Source organism: Epinephelus moara, chromosome 4, assembly GCF_006386435.1.
Source record: "Epinephelus moara isolate mb chromosome 4, YSFRI_EMoa_1.0, whole genome shotgun sequence".
In the NCBI taxonomy this organism is placed as follows: domain Eukaryota; kingdom Metazoa; phylum Chordata; class Actinopteri; order Perciformes; family Serranidae; genus Epinephelus; species Epinephelus moara.
The window spans coordinates 24028875-24049216 of record NC_065509.1 but is presented as its reverse complement, the minus strand read 5'-3'; the positions used below and the strand labels follow the sequence as shown (position 1 = coordinate 24049216).

Here is a 20342-nt window from a genome sequence, read left to right as displayed (position 1 = left end):
GTGTGACGTAAACAGTGACGTGGGAGGGAAGCTGCGGCTAGTCAGTCCTTCGGCGATTCTCTCGTAAGTCGGACATTCTTCACCGTCCCATCATCTGACGGTTAATGGCCTCTTCGTTTGCGAGGGCAAGAAGAGCGTGCAATTCTTCGTCTCCCCAGTTGATCATCTTTACAGTGTCTGTCAGGTTTGTGTTTCCCTCTTGCTACTAGCTGCACGCTAATTCCTGCTATCAGCTGTTTCCTGTTTATCCACTGCCAGTGGCTCGCACATGCAGCGTCATCAACAGCTCCTCCCACAAGTCTTCAACAGCCCCTTCCATTGTGGAATGCCGCCTCTGTCTTTTTAAACTAAGAGGGTTCCGCCAATATGACTACCATACGAGGTGGAAAATTGGGCACCTCAGATCAACTCGCCAATCCAGCTCTGTGTGTCTAAACGCTCGCAGCTTGCCGGCAAAACAGCCCAACATTCGCAGAAAATCTGGCAGTGTAAAAGGGGCGAGTAACTTTACCATGCCAAACACAGGAACCGATGCTCCGTCTCTGTCTTATTCAGTTAGTCAGTTTGTGTTATTGTGTGACTGGTGAATCTAAACTAACCCTTAAAAACACCTAAGTCACACAACAACACTAAAGCCCCGTTTCCACCAAGCAGTACGGTACAGTTCAGTTTGGTACACTTTCTTTCCGTTTCCACTGTGAAAAGTTGTGGATGGTACCAATGGAACTGTTCGATACCGTCCCCATTTTTGGTCAGCCCCTCTGTTGGGGTACCTAGAACGCAGATCTGGTACTAAAAGGTGGAGCTGTGAACAGCTAACTGTCACTCTGCTCAGGACTTAGTTGTTGCTCATTTTAAGGCTTAACTACTGTTCATACCGTGGCAAGTTTGACATATATTAGTAAACTGTAACTAAAAAATGAAAGGATGTTTTGCTGCCTCTCCCAGCAGCTGTTGTTGGAGGAAAACACCCCCAAAACAACTTGATTCACTGGACCGACTGCCAGCAACTTTTTAAGTGGAACGTTATCATGTAATGTTACTCAGTGTTGTTGACATTGACGACATGAATCAATCAGCCCACCTTAAATTTCACTGTGACAACTTTGACCATTACTTTAGTTTTTATATGACATACACTTAGTAATGAGTGGATCTTCAAGTGTGTATATATATATATATATATATATGTTAATTTCGAGCGGGATATGTGAACGACATAAATTCCATTCCTTGCTTGGTGAAAAAGAAAGCATCGCGGAGCATCTTTCCTGTGGGCTGCAGCAACACTAAACCCCTGAGTTTGCCTGAGAAGGACTGAATGCACAAACCTGCTATTTTTCAAAACCCATGGAGAGTAGGGGTGGGAATCTCTAGGCACCTCACAATTCGATTCAATTCCGATTCTGAGGGCAATGATTTCGATTATAAAACGATTCTCGATTATAAGACGAGCCAATAAGAAAATTTACACTAGATATTGAAAAACATTTTTGTAATAAAGCTGGAAATACATATCCAGTGCATACAAACTGTATTACTTACTGTGGTTGAGATGACTACACTCCACCAGTCTCCTCCGGTCCATCCTCCTCATCCACAAATCTCAACGGGACTCTCCTGTCCCTCGTCGACCTCCTCGAGATTTCTCCTCCAGTATTTACAAAACTATAACTGACTATAACTATCTATGAACTATAAAAACACGAACTATTGCAAAAACCCTAATGGATAGAGACTCTCACTGCAGTCTGGTCAAATTTGCTCCGAAAATGTCTGCGTGCAGCCTCGTTCTGTGGACGATAAATGAGGTGCAGACTTCATCTGTGTTACCGATAATGAGGAAATACAGTGAGTGCTGGACGGAGCAGTGAGTGACAACAACCCAGCCCACATTTAAGAGTACTGTTTGCGGTGGAAACCTTAGGGTCTAGGTACCACGTCTGAAGGGTTACTTTTGGTTCCAAAGGTACCATACCTAAAGTTTTTGGTGGAAATGGGGCTTAATTGACTAAGTGACGGAGACGGCAGTAGACCAGCAACTGCAGTGTTCAGCAAGGTAAAGGAGGGAGTCTGGCTGAGAAGAGAGCAAAGATAAGTTTCACTTTTAGTTCGGTTTTGTCGAGGGAACGAGCTGTCTGTTTGGGAAATACTGAGTGTACAACTGGATAAATGAGACTTGGATTATACTGCATGAGTTTTGTGAGAGTTTGTAAATGGATGTTTTGATATAGTTTTGCTGTTAAATGCGATCCCCTATGATTTCAATTCATCAAGATTTTTCTCCATTTTGGGTTCTCTGTTCATCATGAAGGCCTGCAAGAAAAAAGTTTTCTTCATGAATTCAATATAACATGGGGTGAGTAATTGATATACAATTGGTTATTTGGAGGGGAAGTATTCCTTTAAAATTCTTCTCTCCAGTTATATAGTTATAATACTGTAATAACAATAAATCAGAGGCGACTTTATTAGGTACAGCTGTACAACCTGTTGAAACTCAATACAACTGCTCTGTCACTAATTCTAACTTTAGAAAGGTCATAAAGGTGTGGCTGTACTGGACTAAACTATATCAAGAGGTGTTTCCCATGTTTTTGTCCTTACTTGTTTACACACATGACAGGTAGGCAGACTTTGAGAAACACCTTTGGTTGTTATGCGGTCACAACTATAACCTCAATGCTAACATGTGTTGAATTAACAAAAACAATGATTTTAGGCATCATAAAAGTCAACTTTATGACAAAACTGTTGCTTCTGGATTGGATGAGATTGTATTGGTGTACCAAAGGAAGTGGCCATATAGTGTGAATAGCAATATAACATTTAGAAAGGGATCTTTCTGCATTTTATTTTGCTTTTAGGTAGATGTTGCTGTTAAAAATTTTGCACATTTACTTGAGTACAAGTGTGGTGTCGCGACTTCCACTTGTTCCTCCACTGCATCCTTGTTATATATTTTGTATGTGCAGTGTCTGCGTATTGTGCGAGGACATCACATCATCTGTCATCTGTAACTGTCTTTGAATTTGTCTCTTTGTGCTTTCATCAAGTAAGACCGTACACCTTGTTTATATTGATCGGGCTTTAATTAAAATGTGATTTCATCTGGCGTGTGCGTGCAGCTCTCACCGGCAGGAGCACACACTCCTGCAGTATTATCTGACACTTGTCTTGATCCCTCTATTTCTACCCTATTAAATATCTCATTCTTCTCATCCCCTGCCTTTTCCTGCTTTTAATCTCCCTCTATTCTTACATCCTTGACTTTAAGCCTTTTCCCTTCCCTCTGCACTCTTGCTGCCTTTGCTGTCTCTCTCCCTTTCTTCCTTCCTTCCTGCCCTGGAAGCCAATCTGCCACCACTCACACACACACACACACACACACACACACACACACATACTCTCGATCCCTTTATCCATCCCCTGTTAACGTGTATGTGTGTGTGTGTAGGGGGTATTATGGATGGACGAACAGGAATGATGGATGGAGTAAGTGGAGGTGTTGATGGATGGAAGTGGCCTTTTCATGAACAAACCGTGATGTTGAGGGAAAACAGAGGTGATGCACGGGGCTCCTCATAATGTTTGTCACATGCACATGTTTTCCCTCTACTCCATAATTCATATTTACCTCTCAAATCAATATTTCAGGCTGTATCTATTTGCATATTTGTCCTCCATCAGAGGGAAACAGATGCGTTTAGGTGTGAAATGTAACAGGGCATGTTTGTTGTTTTTCTTTCCTCCGAGTGATTCACCGAGTGTTATCATTTACAAATCGATGGGTACACTCGCATTAATTTATGATTTAGTGAATCAACATCCTGGCGATTTCAAACTGAATCACTGATGCTCCGCTTGGCTCTTGGCTTGCGGGTGTAGATGGGAGGGAGACAGAGAGAGCGGGAGAGGAAGAGAGGGAGGGATTGAGGCTAAAACCCCTAATGAAAAACAAGGAAATTGGAGGGAGGGAGGGAGGGAGAGAGAGTGGGAGTACGTGGGGAGAAAAAAAGGGGAGAGAGAAAGAGAGGAGGAGCGCCGTGAGATGAAGTGAGAAAGCGTGAAAGGAGGGATGATAGAGAGAGGGGTTTCTGCCAAGAGCAGCCATTGAGAGAGGAGGAGGAGGAGAGGGAGGGAGGGAGAGGAGGAGGATGAGAGAGAGGAAAGAGGGCGAAGGAGTGTGTGTGTGTGTGTGTGTGTGTGTGCGTTGTAGCCGTCCAAACACGTGACAAAAGAGATACAGACTTCAGCTCACAGACGCGCCTGTTTCCACGACGACGACGGCAAACATGGGGGCTGTGGTGGGTACGCTGACCATGCAAACCAAAACGAGGAGGCCGTCCAGGGGTGAGGGAATACACACACACACACACACACACACACACACACACACACGCATGCATGTGCATAAACACATATGTAAACACAATGCACGTATGGAGAGTGAAACTTTTAACAGTGTGTCTTTGTTGTATCTTCCACACACACACACACACACACACACACTCACTCACTCCAGTGCAAATATACAGCTCACGTACGCAAGCTGCAGACCAAAGATTAATAACTGCTGGTATTTCAGTTAAGATGCAGTGAAAGAAAGAGGGCATGTGGCTTGGACTGTGTGTGTGTGAGTGTGTGTGTTTGAAAGAGAGAGACCAACAGGTGTTCCCAGAGGAAAAAGAGCATCTTTTTATTCTACAACAAAGTTTTAGTGTGTGTGTGTGTGTGTGTGTGTGTGTGTGTGTGTGTGTGTGTGTGTATGTGTGCAGGCATGTGATTGTTGCTGAGCTTATCTTTTTTAACAGAGCAAACCGAGGAAGGAGAGTGAGAGACAGCTTATTTGACTGCGTGCGCACGTGTGTTTGTGTGTGTGTGTGTGTGTGTATGTGTGTGGCTCTCGGGTATCGACACTGCTAAACACACACATGTCGAAGGTATTTGTCACTCCGCTCACACACCGCTTTTTCGTCTTGCTGTTACCTTGGAAGCACGGTAGCCATGGCAACAATAGATGTCAGTTTTGGGGTGGGAGGGGTTTGGCGGTGGGGGCTTGATGAGATTGGGGTATTCCTAAGTAAGTCAAGGCCATGTGAAAGAGAATGAGATAGTGAGAGATGCGAATATGCAGATGCTTTTTATTTTTTTTAATTTTTTTTTATGAAGACCTGTTGCCTGTGTGAAACGTTTGACTCCCTCGTTACTCATTCTTATAAAAGCCTGTAAACCTCATTTATACAAATATAACAAATCCACACTGGCTGCTCCGATGAATGGGCACGCCGAGCAGGAGACCGGTGCCAGAGTGAAAATATCTGCTATTAATTGTGTGCAGTCATTTCAACTTTATTTGTCGAGGCAGGCTATTATCGGTGTTTCAGTGCAAATTAAACCATACAGGACATTTTCCAAGTGAGTGCATATGGCTCGTTTCATCTTTTGAATAAGCTTCCCTGTTGTTTTTTTCTCTCCCCACAGGCTCAAACACACACCTAACCCCACGGGTGTTAAAAAAGAAAAGGCGTAAATTTGTTGCTATTTTGAATAATGAGGTGATCGCATTGTGGGAACCTGTGAAATGTGACTCGACCTGCAAATGAAAAACAAGCCTATTTGCCTCTCCTCAGCGAAACACATGACAAAGTGGGATGTAGAGCTGGAGCTGTTTGGAGGTTGTTTGTAATTCTGCTGTTGTGTTGTGGTGCTCGAGCGTCTCCCTTTCTCTCTCCCGCTCTAACATGTTGGCTGTATGCAGGATTAGTGCAGCGGGGGCTTGTACGTGTGCAGCCTCCTATTCTGTGGCGTTGCAGATAACTTGTTATCCGGGATCGTGACACTGACAGCGACACTGAGAGGGGAAGACGGTGCACGGCTGTAATATTGCGAGATTAGATTTCTTACATGATTGATCCTCTGAGCACGGGCTCATCACTGTGTGCTCTGAAGACGAAAAAAAACCCCACCTCGCCGTGTTTGCATCCTGCACCTTCCTGAAATTTCTTTCCATGTCTGTTCTGTCTGTTTTCATCAAGGCTGCTTGTTGTTCTCTCAACTTGCTTTATTTTCTGTCAAGTGCTTCCTGACAGCCTCTCTTTGTCTGTAGTTCTCTCCCACCTGTTGTCTTGTCTGCCTGTTTTATGTTTTTCCCCCTCACATCTGCTGTGGTGGCCTCTGACAACTCATCTCTCCAGCAACATTCTCACCTGGCATTTCCCTCCTCTCCCTGGTGAATTTTTCATTTCTTTTTCAGGCCCTGTACCACCGTCTTCCTCACTTACTCCCTTCAGCAATGTTGTCTCAATCTTTTCCCTGTCTCTCCTCCGTCACTCCTCAGCTTCCCTTTCTTATCTGGCTTTCTTTGTGCTTTCTGCTTCCTCCCTCCCCACTCCTCAACCTCTTCTTCTTCTTGTGTTTTTCACATCGTTCTCTTCTTTCCATTTTACCCTGCTGCTTTCTCCTCTCCTTGTTGTTCCCCCCTCTTTCCTCCCTCCCTCCCACTCCTCCTCCACCCTTGTTTCCCTTTATCTTTACTTCAAATTTTTTTCCCCACCACACTCTCACATGCCGCCACCACAATCTGCTCCTGGCGCCCCTCATCTCCATACCTCTCTTCTCTCCACTCTCTTTTATGCCTCCATTCTTCCTCTCATTTGCTCTCTTTCTCCATCACCCACGCTCCCATTAGCTGGTGTGAGTGCTTATTAAGTCATCTCGTCATTCCCCTCTCTTGGCATCCAGCAGAGTGTGTGTGTGCCTTTTGTGTGTGTGTTTGAGCACTTCTGCAGATTCTGAGTCTAGACATGTATTTACTCAAAGATCAATATTGGCATGCTGCTAGGTGTGTCTCCGTGTGTGTGTGCGTGTGTGCGTGTGTGTAAATTAGCTGTATTTGACTCACTCCTCCCAAACATAATCAGCAGTGACACACTAACATGTGAGGAAGTGACATTGTGTGGATTTGTGTGTGTGTGTGTGTGTGTGTCCCTGCCTTACGTACAAACAAACATTACAGCAAACACCCTCCAGCGCTTCAGTCACAGGCTGAGGGTTAGTAAGCAAACAGATGTGTGTGTGTTTGTGAGCTTACAAGCATAGGAGTGTGTATTGTTTTATGCACACGGGTGCTTGATATTTTATCTATGACCCTCGAAATAATGTGCTCATGTTTGTCATGTTTGCAACTGGATGCATGTAGGTCTTTACGTGTTGAAGTGTTTGTGTGTGTTTTCAAGCGGAGCCAGCCGTTGGACTCTCAGTGAACCATCACTTAGGGATTGGCCCCTCTGTCCACTGACTTGGATGTTTATTGTGGAAAACAATGCGTCTCAGAATGAGAGCTTGAATTCATGCCGTGAACATGATTATGTTGCGCAGCTTTTGCACGGCGTAAATCGGACTGATGCAGGGAGAATCTATTTTTAAGATACTTCCTCCGTACCACCAGGGAGCCCACGGCCAGTCGCTACTTTCTTGGAGAGCGCTCTCCGCCATTAAAGAGGCCTGTGAGAGGGAGCCCTCTCCGTCGCCGCCAGGACGGCAGATTAGGCTAATTCAGATTATGCAAATGAAACACTCCCTGGCAAGGATTACAGGACACTGCACGAGAAGGAAAGAGAGAGCATGGCAGAGACAGAGTGGCAGAGTGAGACGAGAGTTTGGCAGGAGGAAAAAAGGAGGGATCAGTGGGCAACAGAAGAAAGGAGGAGAGGGAGGAGAAGTGAGAGCTAACATTGAATGCGTGAGCCAGCAGTAGTTGGTAGGAAAGCAAGGAGTTAAATCCTGTTTCTGGGCTGGAGGAAGTGTGTGTGTACTGATGTGAGAGGTATTCTTGTGTGACAGGGTGCTGGCTGGGGAGAGTGACAGCCAGTCTTTTCCTTCCTGACAGTTCAGGTCACCGCTTAATACTCCAAACAGGCTCTGAAAGAAATGGGTTCAGGGTTTTGTCAAACTCCATGTCTTATACTAGTTTGTATAACAGATGGAAGAGAAGCTCTCAAGGCGGCTGTTTGGGTTGATTTTATATCGGCTTTCCTAACCTGCTAAGTTTAAAGATTTAGTTTTAGTATCATGAATCATGCAGGTTTCTAGCAATACTTTAAAAAAATATTGGTGGTGGAAGAAGTATCAGATGTTTTCCTGATTCACAATGTTACTTAAGTAAAAGTACAAAAGTATTAGCATCAAAATATCCTTAAAGTGCCAACAGTATGCAGAATGGCCCATTTCAGAGTCATATTTTATGTTACTGGATTAGAGTTAGTGATGCATTAATGTGTACAGTTACTTTAATAGTGCAGCTGATGAATGTGGGGCTAATTTTAATTAATTTGTACACTACTGGGTAGCTTAATCTAAAATAGCATGTCATAATTTATTAGTTTATTCATATTTTGTAGTAATAATCTATTGGATTTCCATTCTGAATGGACCCCAAGTGATTTGCAAACGTGTCTAGTTTGTAAAAAGCATTCTTTAGTATTACATACAGCGAATTTCCGTCACAGAGCCACATTTTTTAAGTGCTATTACCTGCTGTAGAGTGAGTGACTAATGGACAGCTAATTGACGGACACAGCAATCTAACTCAACGACACAGCCAAACACAAGAATGACACTGAATGTATTAAACTGTGTGGACCTTGAACTAATGACTGAGTAGAAATCTGGACCCTGTGGCTGAACGAGTTGGAAACCACTGATCTAAACCTACAAAGTAAGTTAGGGTGCTTTCACACCTGCTCTGTTTGGTTTGGTTCACTGGCACTCAAGTTCGTTTGCCCCCTAAGTGCGGTTCGTTTGGGCAGGTGTGAACACAGTAATTGCACTCGGGTGTGCACCAAAACAACCGGACTGAGACCTTCTTGAAGAGGTGGTCTCGGTCCTGTCACAAACAAACTCTGGTGCGGTTTGTTTGTGGTGAGAACGTGTTCAGACCTCGATCTGAACCAACTGCTGTCGCATTACGCATTAAAACATGTGGCTTAAACATGAGCATGTTACAGTCCTGGAGGATTATTAATGTGCACCTCCTCCTGTACTGCCTTAATATGCACATTCAGCACATCCAATGCATCAAAACATTGTTTTGCGCTAAAATCAACCTGCGTACTTGTCCCTCCATTGTAACATTAGAAAGTGTTTGGTTTACTTCCAGCTTTGTAACAGAATTAGTCCCTGATTCAGACCAAAGCAAGACAACTCTAGGTCTGAAAGCACCTAGAAAAGGTGAGAAGTACCATATTATCGTCTGATTTGTAGCAGCTTGTCATGTACAACTGTAATGTGAAGTTACGGAGGGTAGATTTAGGCAAGTACAGTTACTGTAGTTGGGTTTAGTAAAAGAAACATGGCGAGGACGTGCCTTGAAATGACTCAGAGTGGGAAAGTCCTGTGTTTTGTTACCCATCCACTACCCCCACCTCCAAACTTACAGCCCAGCTTCCTTCTTTATTCCTTACTCCTGGGAGTGCTTCGGTCATGTGATTGCAGTCTTCCCAAATAACGTGAGTTACGAATTACTGGCTCACAATTACATAGGATATGTACGAATTTTGGTGCATTCCATTTTGTAGAAAAATGTACTAACAGTGCATGAGAACAGCCTCATTGTTGTGGAGTAGTGAGTACTTCAAAATGGAAATACTTGAGTCCAATTTTTAGGTGTTTGTACTTTACTTAAGTACAGTACTTGAGTAAATGTACTTAGTTTCTTTCCACCACTGCCCTTCAAGAACTCAATTACACACTGCCACTTATAAATGCTAATTTTACCCTTTTTAAAAGATGTTTCCTGCATCAGAATCTTGCAATCAGACCTTTGCTCATAAAAGTGCTTCTCACTCTGCAGTCAGTACCAAATTATTCACAATGAGAAAAACAGGATACTTAATGTGCACTTGGACTGTCAGAGGGTAGCAGGAGCAAATCACCCACTAATATCCATGAATGGATTACTGAACAGACTCAGGCCCACTTGGTCAGGGGGCCCATAAGCCGGAGCCTCACTTTGAAGTTATTAAAAGTTTTTTGTTTGAAAGTCAAACCACTCTGTCTAAAGTAGCAATGACCTAATCAAATTTATTTTCAGCTGATCCCAGCCTGCCACTGCCACTTTGATTATGAAAAAAAATCTGTAATCTCCCTGCTTCCAGCATCCAACTTTTTATGTTTATTGTTGCACATTGCAGTGCATCTTTTTGTATGTAATATGTTATATAGGTTAAGTTTTCTCACCATTGTTATGTGATAAACATGCGAACTGTGTTTCACATGTGATAAATTCACAAGTTCCTTTCACATGGGCTTTTTTGTGTCTACTCAGAACACATTAACCAATTTTAATATGTTTGAAAGGTTCTCTGTCAGACACTAGAAGGACACTCAGACGAATGCCTTATCTTGTTGGTGAAGGTGAATTTATGACATTCAGAACATTCATTTAGCAGCAGACTACTATTATTCATTCACCGCGCACTTCCAGGATTGGGCTTGGCAAGGGGAAGCACTTCTCACATGGCCGTATGATCACTGTTCGCTCTGCCCCCACCATTTTGGCTCAGCTACCTAAATCAGTGGTTTTCAAACTTTATGTGCCCAAGACTTGCCAAAGGGCGAGCCAAAATCTCAAAGCACACCTGTATTTATATCTGTGCACAATAGCATGTGTTACCACTTTTATCACGACATGAGACAATAAGAATAAGAAAAAATAAGGCAGGTAGCTTTTGTGATTCTGTCAACTGACATTTTTTTTGTTCTCTTGTCGTGGTAGGTCACCTTCACTGGTGCTTTGTTGTAATTTGCGCCGTACAATAAAGCAATCCATTGTCCCACTCACAGCTTTCTGCTTTTAAATGTTATCATCCCTCACACTGGCTGCCAGTCAGGGCTTTTGATGTGTCACACACTTATAATTCCCACGCAAGAATGGCGACAAATAGGTTCCCTGTGAAGGTTTTTTAAATTCAATTCAATTAAATTACATTTTTAGCAAGAGTTTGCCTCTTTATTAGGAAATGGGTGCGCACAACATACTGATAGTCAATTAAAAAATCACTCATAACTTTTTAGGCCCAGGTGAATAATGCAATAATAATGTGCGGTTATCACAAAATCCCACGGCACACCTGGACTGGCAATTTGTGTATCCGCCCAATCATTAGAATCCTCACCGAAATTTAATGGGTTCTTCCTTGGCCTGTGCTACACCGTTCCACCAAGCTTCATGAACATCAGGTGAATGTTTTTCTTTCTTTTAATCCTCCTGACAAACAGATAAAGGCTCAGACAAACGCACAAGCTGGGCAGAATACATAGCCTCCTTGGTGGAGGTAAATACAACATGTATCACAAGTTTTCCTTTAATATATCTGCTACAGGATCCTACAGAAATAAACTGAGGCAGGAAGCTTTCTCCACTGTGCCTGCGCATTACACCATGACAGAAACGTTGCTGATTGGTCACAGTGAGAGACAGCTGAGGGCTGATTACATGAACGAACACAATATACACTTAATCATCCTTAACAAGTGATGTTTTACACTACCGCGCATCTTTTAAATGTCAGGCAAATTAAATTAAATGCTACTCTTGCCAATAAATTTAATTTTACCCAGCACTGCCGCTTTAATCCCAGAACAGTAAATAAAGCAAACCTTCAATCGGCAACTCTGTGGGAAACCTCTTGATACAGCAGAGCCCCCTGCAGCCTGCGAGTCAGCGGCTACACTTCAGCTCGTTGGGCAATCACGGCTCCTTATTTTACATTCACATTAAGACCATGAACGAGTGCCATCTGCTCACAGTGCTCAGAGACTACAGAGAATACTCCCATGTTTGTTTTATATTTTTTTTTATTTAAAAAAGGAGACATTTTGTTGTGTTTTCAGAGCTTTATCGTGATATGACTGAACATTATCAGCTAAATCTAAAATTACATGTAGTGACATGTACAACACACCTCTGTTAGCAGCTTTGAAAGGGACTTGTGTCCCCCTGTGTTAGTTACTGCTGCCCCCTGCTGGTATTCTCTGGTTATAGCAGGTTACTCTCAGTCAGACTCATTAAACCAGGGCTCTTCTTGTATAGACCAATGACCCCTCAGCTGACAGAGGGCAGGGACCCCCTGCTACATATGTAATATAAAATTGAATTGAATAATAATTATGTATAAACATACCTCTTTATTATAGATATAATGTGATGCTATTAAAATTATATTTACTGACAGACTCATGGATTTATACATCATATTTTATTGTTAAACAGACATGTGGAAGGCACAGTGAAAGTGAATCCTTAGGCTTAACTGTATCAGTGGATGACTACCTTAGTGAGCTATCTGCCCTGGTGAGTGGCACAAAGCTCGTCTCTCTCAGGGAGGATGGAGGCAGAATGTGATCTCAGCCTCAGGTTGCAGTCTTAAGCTGTATTTGCTTGTCATGTAGGGGAGGGAGAAAAATCTGCTTTCACAAAGATAAGTTGTTGCAAAAGACAAAATATGAATGACTCAGGTTAATGTGTATTTTCAGACATATTTTAATTCATGGGAGAAAAAAACTCACACTCTACCAGGTGAGCTAGAGGTCGCTCCAAGAATACATTTTTTATTTTTTTTTTGTAAATATGTTTTATTGATTGTTAAAGTCCTTGTCCCCCAAACAAGAATGCAAAATATGTATATTTAACTTCAATTTAATCATTCCCCCTTGACTATAAAGAAACACTATTCCTCAAATATGCTAACAAATAAAAATCTAAATCAGGAATTCCTGATTCTACCCCTACCACCCTGCCCACCCACCTAAAGGTTTACAGATTACAAAATACATTCAAGTAATTGTATTTATTCCCCAAACAAATGTAGGAAGAGAGAGAAAAAGAAAGAATAAATAATCAAACAAAAAGAAAACCAGAAAAAGGTCTATGCTTAGATGCAACATTTATAGGTACCATCCTATTCTTTATCAAATTGTCCTGTCGCGAATCAAAAAAGTCCAAAAGGGTCTCCATATATTAATAAAGGTTTCAGAGGACCTTTTGAACAAGGATTTGATTTTTTATAGCTGTAAGAAATACATGTCTTTGACCAAATCAGAAAAGGATGAGGGAGAGTAGTGATAGCTTTGACCACACAGGCTTTATTTGGCAAGATAGCATGGGATCCCTTTGAAGTTAAACCAAAGAGTGTGCAGACTGGGTTAGGGTCCAACTGGGTTGCAGACATGTCACTTAAAGCTTTAAGAATACTTATCCAGAAGGAGCAAAGATTTGGACATAACCAGAACACATGTATTAAGTCTACTGGCTGACCTCTACATTGGCGCCACATTCAGATAGATCTTTGCTAGTCTAGCTTTAGTAAAATGAGCTCTGTGTACCACTTTCAGTGTGTTAAGCAATGTTAAGCTCATGTGAAAGAAGTGTGTATCGAGTCTAAGATGGAGTCCCATTGGTCATCTGTAAGAGAGTACTACGTTTTTAATCAAACATTATTTAAAGTTTGTGTATTTTAGCCCTTTTTTTAAACCAGTATTACCTTTTTAACATTGTATTTATTATGTTTTTAACTAGGGATGCAGTTATTTGAATTTTATCCAGATTTAATGAATCAGGGATGGATCCTGTTGGGTGTCTTCATGATACAGATTCAGAAAAAGTGTTTACATTGTAGGATTAAATAATTTTAAAGGGACTCAGCCATGTTCAGTTACAAAAGTCACTTTGCAGTAAATGAAGCCTCCTGTTGTTGGGGGTTGACCGTGTGTCTTAATGGGGCCAATTAATCAAGTGCTGATCTGCTCACAAACACACACATGCACACATGCACAGGGGCGCACAGTCACAAGACAAACACAAACATCCGTACAGCAGAAGGTGAGTTTATCATTGTTACAGTGCGCTCGGGTCGGACCCTCAAGTTAGAGCCACGTTCCCAAAGAGTGAAGGACACAGTGACTGTGTAGGGGGACAGAGAGAGGGGGGGAGGAGGGAGAGAGTTAGTGGGATGGAGCGAAGGTCAGGATAAGAGAGGGAGATGCCCCGGGGAGTAGAGAGACAGGGGGATAAAAAGACAGAGACAGAGAGAGGCAGGCGAGTGCTGATCTCATTGTAGGAGAAGGCAGGATGGATAGAAAGTTAAATAAGAGAGGCGGAGAGAAACGGTCGCCAACTGTAGTCAGAGTTGGGTAAAAAGCAAGTTTGAAAGTTTAGAATAGCTTCTCTCTTGCATACTTTTATGTGGTAAAAGTCCAAGAATTTAAAAACAAGTAAAGGAAAGTGAGTTGGAGGCACAAAGCTTCTAGAGTCCAGTGGAAACAAAGAAGCGAATCAGAATGGAAAGAGAGGAGCAGAGTGAGAACAGCTTACACACTATAGCCATCATCCTGCTGTGCTGCGGGGCCGTGAAAATGCTGCACCTACTGGGAGTCATCACTGTGGAGGGTGAGTCAGTACTACAACTAGTATCACTGTGATCCAGCGCTCCGACAAAACAAACAAAGTTGTAGAGCGGTTGTGTTTTTCACTACTGTCTGTCTGTAAGCAAGTTATTGAGATTTAAAGAAAAAAAAGTATTATTTATGTGGGAATGTTGGATATTTGGGACATAGACTGACTGCACTCTCAACCGCATGTACTGGTAATGAATTCTGAACTACTACCTTTAACAACTGCTCGCTGTTGAGGGCTTGCATACATTTTTCTCTGCTGCTTTTGATATTCTAAATCTCTTCTGGTCGACTGTCTCATACGTTTTTTTATCTACTGATAACAATTCTGACATAATACTCAGTAGATATTGCTATAGCTACAATGTCTGATATCATCCAAGACACAGGAAACTGAGTCTAATACAGCTATAACTAACTGAAAGTGATAACAAATGGTATCACTTGTGATCTTAGTACAACCTTAACTTTTTTTTTGATTTCCACAGCTTGTAATTTACAAATCTGAACTTGTGTCTTCATGTATGATAATAATGTTGCATTAATTACACCATTTTACCTATTTTGCTTGTCTTAACTGCATGCACATACTCTGTACATGCTGCAATGTCCTTACCCACCTAACCCATATGATCATGCTGAGAAAAAATGACAAAACAAAGGCATAAAAAGCAATTCTATACCTGAATACTAACTGATCCTGACTCTCACAGTTGTGTTATTAATTAAGTCGAGTCAATTTTCTTTCAATGGCACTGCAAACTGCCTCAAAGGGCTCATTGTAAGAAATAATGTACAGCCTTGCGTCGTACACTGTTGTCCTGAATCACCCTGTGGGGGTTTATTTCGCAATAATGACCTGCGAGCTGTACATTATCCAGCTTATTACAATGCGTCTCACTAAATAAATCAATAATTTGACACAAATGTTGATTAAAAAATGTTGTAGAGGAGCCCTGTAGCTCAGTGGGGAGAGCTGGGGTTTCATGTAAAGGCAGTGTCCTTGCCGTAGCGGCTGTAGGTTTGATTCCAGTGAGTGGTCCTCTGCTGCATATCATCACCCCACTTCACACTTAAATACTGTCCTGTGAAGTAAAGGCAGAAGTCGAAAAAGTAATCTTAAAAATAGACTTCATTCTTGGGGCGTCGGGGGCTTAGTGGTAGAGCAGGCGCCCCATGTACAAGGCTGTTGCCGCAGCGGCCCGGGTTCGAGTCCAGCCTGTGGCCCTTTGCTGCATGTCATCCCCCCTCTCTCTCTCCCTTCTTCACACTTACCTGTCCTGTCCAATAAAGGCAAAATGCCCTAAAAAATATCTTAAAAAAAAAAAAGGCAAAATGCCCTAAAAAATATCTTAAAAAAAAAAAAAAATAGACTTCATTCAGAAGTGTGTCCATAGCAGAAATAACAGACTGTGGGATGATGCACTCGACCAATCAGAATCAAGACTAATGTGGAATCGAGACCCACAGTATACTGTTTGTGCTCTACATGTTTATACATGCTGTGTTTATCAAAGGATTTTAGTTCTGCAGCCCTGTTAGATGATATAAAAAACATGCTGATTCAAAAACCATTCAAGTTATTGGTGTAATGTTTTACTTTAAGAGGCTTAACTATGCATTGTGCTGTAATTTGAGATGGAACATTCTGAGCTGTGTTAGTTTTTAGTGCAAGCACTGAGTGTGACGGTGACTGTGCAGGTGCCACCAGGGCTTTAACATGGACAATAGAGTCACAGTGAAGCCTTTCAGTGGAGAGCTTTATCTCTGTAGGTGCATGAATCATATGCTGTGTGGGTTTAAAAATGTTACGCCACACCAGAACGTTTATTATAGTGTACAGTACTTAAGAGCATCTAATCAGGATCTGTGTTTTAAATACATGCTCGCACACTAGTTTGGTATTGTCTGTGTTGTGGTGTGTGTGTGTCATTACGCAGTATATAATGGGCTATACCTGAACGTCACTGGGAATTGGATGTGAATAATCTCACCTTGAGCCAGGAGTCTGAACCTCCACTCTAATGTGACACTGAGAAACACTGAACTGCCTGAGTGATGAAACGATTGGCCTTCAGGGGTTGTGAGAGCGTGTGTGTGTGTGTGTGTGTGTGTGATGGGGAAAGGAGCTATATAAAGAGAGATTGCTTAGCAACTCAACAGAAGCTACAAAGTCATCATATACTGTAATAATGCTCTGTAGAAAATTAATGGGCACGGTGTAATAAGCCCTTGCTGGATGACATAAAATATTATTGTATTTTATGTGTGCAGCAACTACAAATTATGAATTCAAACCCACCTTTGCTCTTAAACCATGATGGCAGCACTTGTATGTGATTATTTACCTGAAAAGTCTTGCTGCTGTGAACAAACGTGAACACCAGACTGTTGACTGAGGTTTAATTCTGCAGTGAGATGAAGCTGTCTCCGCTTGCACAATAAAAATGCCGACCTGCTGCCCGTGATTATCTGTGAGAACAGAGCTGAAGAGGTATTGGTGTAATGAAGCTTTACAAAGCGCTAATGGTCTCGCCACACAGATAAAAACGTTTCTATTTCAAGACTGTTGATGTTTCAAAATGTGGAGTGCCAAGGACGGTGTGAACACTGCACTCTGTGACACTTCATTAAAGTGGGACAGGAGAACTTAAAAATACTTTAGCTTACTCATTGAATCTGCAGCAGACACTGTGACTGTGGGAGCTCTCTTTCAAACTGTCTGCTTATATCCTCTGATAACAATAATCAGTTTTGCTCAATGACTGTAATTTGCATTTAAATGCTAAAAGGACAGAGACGATTATACTTGATCACCACGCAGCACTTCAGATGGGAAGTTAGCTCTTATAAATAGAGGTCTACGCAGGCAGCAATATAGACTGTAACACCAATCTTTAAACATGTTAAACATTCATATCAGTCTGTGAGTTTTAACTCTAATGAAGCAGGAGAAGATGATAAGTGCTCCACACTAAAGCAAACACAGCTGGACAGGTGCAGACAGGTCAGTGACAGACCATCAGACAGACATTATTCTGAAATGGTGTCCATAAAACGTACCGCCTTATTACTTAATCATCAGGGTTTTTTTTGTCCAGCATTTTACTACTGCACATTATGACCACTTTATCATATTCTGAATTTTTATGACTATTTCTATTAAATTATGCACAGTAATAATATTATGCATAATTATTACATTGTAGATTGCTTCAGGGAGTGCGGGCGCACTCGTGCAAATGTGTAGACGAATGTGCTTTTATACTGTCATGTTGAACTTAAGGCACTCTGAGCCTGTGTGTGTGTGTGTGTGTGTTTGTGCGTGTGTGTGTGTGCATGTGTATGTGTGTGTGTGTGTGTGTGTGTGTTGTCTCAGAGTCAGTGGTTTGTCCTCTCTCTCCTCCCCTCCGGCGAGGAGAGCAATGAGTTGTTAATGATGGGGCCGGTGAGAGGAGGAACATGGAGCTGTTAGACCGACCTCTACGTCTCATCCTCTCCCCTCCTTCTCTCTTAAAACTAGTCTTATTATTTCTGCCTTTTCCAGTGGAATAGACTTTTAAGATATTTCAAACTTGTAGTGCCCACATCATTTTTATTGTGGCGCTGTGTCTTGGATTATTTATCCTCCCTTTCCCTCGCTTTCTCGCTCACTGTATGTTGCAGTTTATGTTAAGGAATATTGCTTTATGTTTTTTCCAGACAAAGCTGATGATGACTTGGAGATGACCATGGTGTGCCATCGACCGGAGGGCCTCGACCAACTAGAAGCTCAAACCAACTTCAGCAAAAGAGAGCTCCAAGTGCTCTACCGGGGCTTTAAGAATGTAAGTGACACTACAGGTTCATTTCAAAGGATGTTTTCCTCCTCATAGATACATACAGGACATATATTTATACTTATACACTTTTTAAAAGATACTTCTACACTCAATATTGACAGTATTTCAAATGTACTGGTGATTTTGTATATTTACATATTGGATTTGGATTGTTTGCGGTGCGTTTTTTTGTGTAAGCCATTACAGGTTTCTACCACAACCTCACACATACTTTATATTTATCATTTCATATGACACTAAACTAGATGAAGAATTAGAAGTTTTCTTATGACCAAGCAAACGAAGAGATTGGCATCAAAGAATAAAGAATAATAAATAAATAAAGAATACCTTCACACACAAGAATTCTAAATTATGTTGAATATTATTTTATTTATTTGTGAATAAAAGATTTCTGAAACAATGAATCCTTAAATCCTTCAGTCTCACTCTGGCTTGTGCTGTAACCATGCAAACATTCATGAGCCCTCTTGGTAAAATCCATCATCTCTCTCTCTGAACTGAGTGAATAAGAGGTGCACGACAAAAACTGAAACGGATGCTTCTATAAAAGCAAAGCAAAGATCCCTTTGTGGTTTAAGTAATGATTTGATGAACACTAGGTTTAAAGTAAAGACATGATTTTGTTAAATATAGGTTTCTTATGGTAAATCAATTAATAAACATCATCTCAGCACCAGGAGTTGTCCACAGTATCAGTCTGTATTTGCCTCCAGTGAAAGTATTAAAGGATGACCTGAGATCATTTTTGCTGGATTAAAACGTGTAACAGCATCAGCTGGTTAAAACTGTTGAACAGTTTGCTATAGTGTTATTTAAACCAGCCATCTATGTGTAAATTTATTTTGTCATACAATCAGATAAGCCAGAAGTAATTTGTAAACTAGGTGTTTTTATGAAGAATGTCCTTCCTTTGTTTAAATAACATTGGTTTTACTTTAGTCACGTCTTGTGTCATTGTTTGTTATTGTGTGTAATGTTTGTACTCCATACCATGTGATAATAGTGGTTAGTCAAATAAATGAAATGAAATGACATCATGGTATATGTTTGAAGTGCTGTTCTGTAGCTACAGTAGATTTATTAAAACATTCTGTAAAGGTTCAATGTATTAAAAAACAAAGTAAAAATGTATTCGGGTTTCATAGGTAGAACAAATAATTTGGGTTGAGGGCCATTTGTTTACTTACTTAAATATGCTTGTGTATATTTGGTTATAATGGTGTTTCCCTCTGATTTTACTGCTAATATTATTCATTTTATGTCGTTCTTGTTTGCAATTGCCCTTTTACAACATAAATGAAGAGTTCATTCGGTAAGGGTCATTCTTAAAATTAATAAACCACCAGTCTGATTGATATTCATATGAGTGCACGGTAAAAAATAAATAAACAGTCTATAGCAGTTTAATACTCCCTGGCTTGCACACACACAAAATGAGAACTGAGATGTCTTTTTGCAAGTGAACCCTTCAAAAATGCATTTTAGTTTTAATAAATGCTGTTTTTAATAAGTTGTATGAGTATTACAATAGAATCAGGCATCACACAGGAACAATTTTGGTGCCTGTTTTGCCAAGTTACACTTTAATTAAAGCTCCATGTAAAACTAAACTCAATAGCGACACCCTGGACACGTGTTCAAAATGTGCAACTGCAGCTTGATCTACTTTTGGTGATGTAACATAATAATGCTTGAAACCAACTACAAACTGGTAAACATTAAAACTTTAATTTAGAGATTTAACCAAATGCCAGTCCCCAATCAGCTTTGTGTCATTCTTAAATTTATTCCATCAAACTTTTGAACTTGTGCAATAAATTCTTGCTGGGTCATGTGCAAAAAAATCGGATGGACTATCCGGATACCATCTAAGCACTGAACTGTGTTTGTATGTTCTTATGTCTTGTCTTGAATGCTGTTTATAATTCAAATGTGAATGTCGTTTGCATTCTAAATTGTGAGCTGCAGCCGCCTTGTTGTCCAAGACAAATTTCCTCTCTGAGGACAATAAAGTTATTCTGATTCTGATAAACCCTCCATCAG

The 20342-nt window shown here is 41.2% G+C and overlaps 1 protein-coding gene across 6 annotated transcripts in view; it reads left to right on the top strand.

The window, feature by feature from the left end:
- The window catches only part of LOC126389473 (Kv channel-interacting protein 1), a 63219-nt gene that overhangs the window by 36170 nt on the left and 6707 nt on the right, over positions 1-20342 (top strand). For 4 of the 6 annotated variants that reach the window (XM_050043192.1, XM_050043196.1, XM_050043195.1 and 1 more), the window contains one exon: positions 18157-18281. In XM_050043192.1, coding sequence (XP_049899149.1) covers positions 18157-18281 — 125 coding nt within the window. Of the gene's footprint in view, positions 1-4203; positions 4354-14296; positions 14450-18156; positions 18282-20342 lie in introns of those variants that run through there. The other 2 variants (XM_050043194.1, XM_050043191.1) reach the window with 2 other exon arrangements.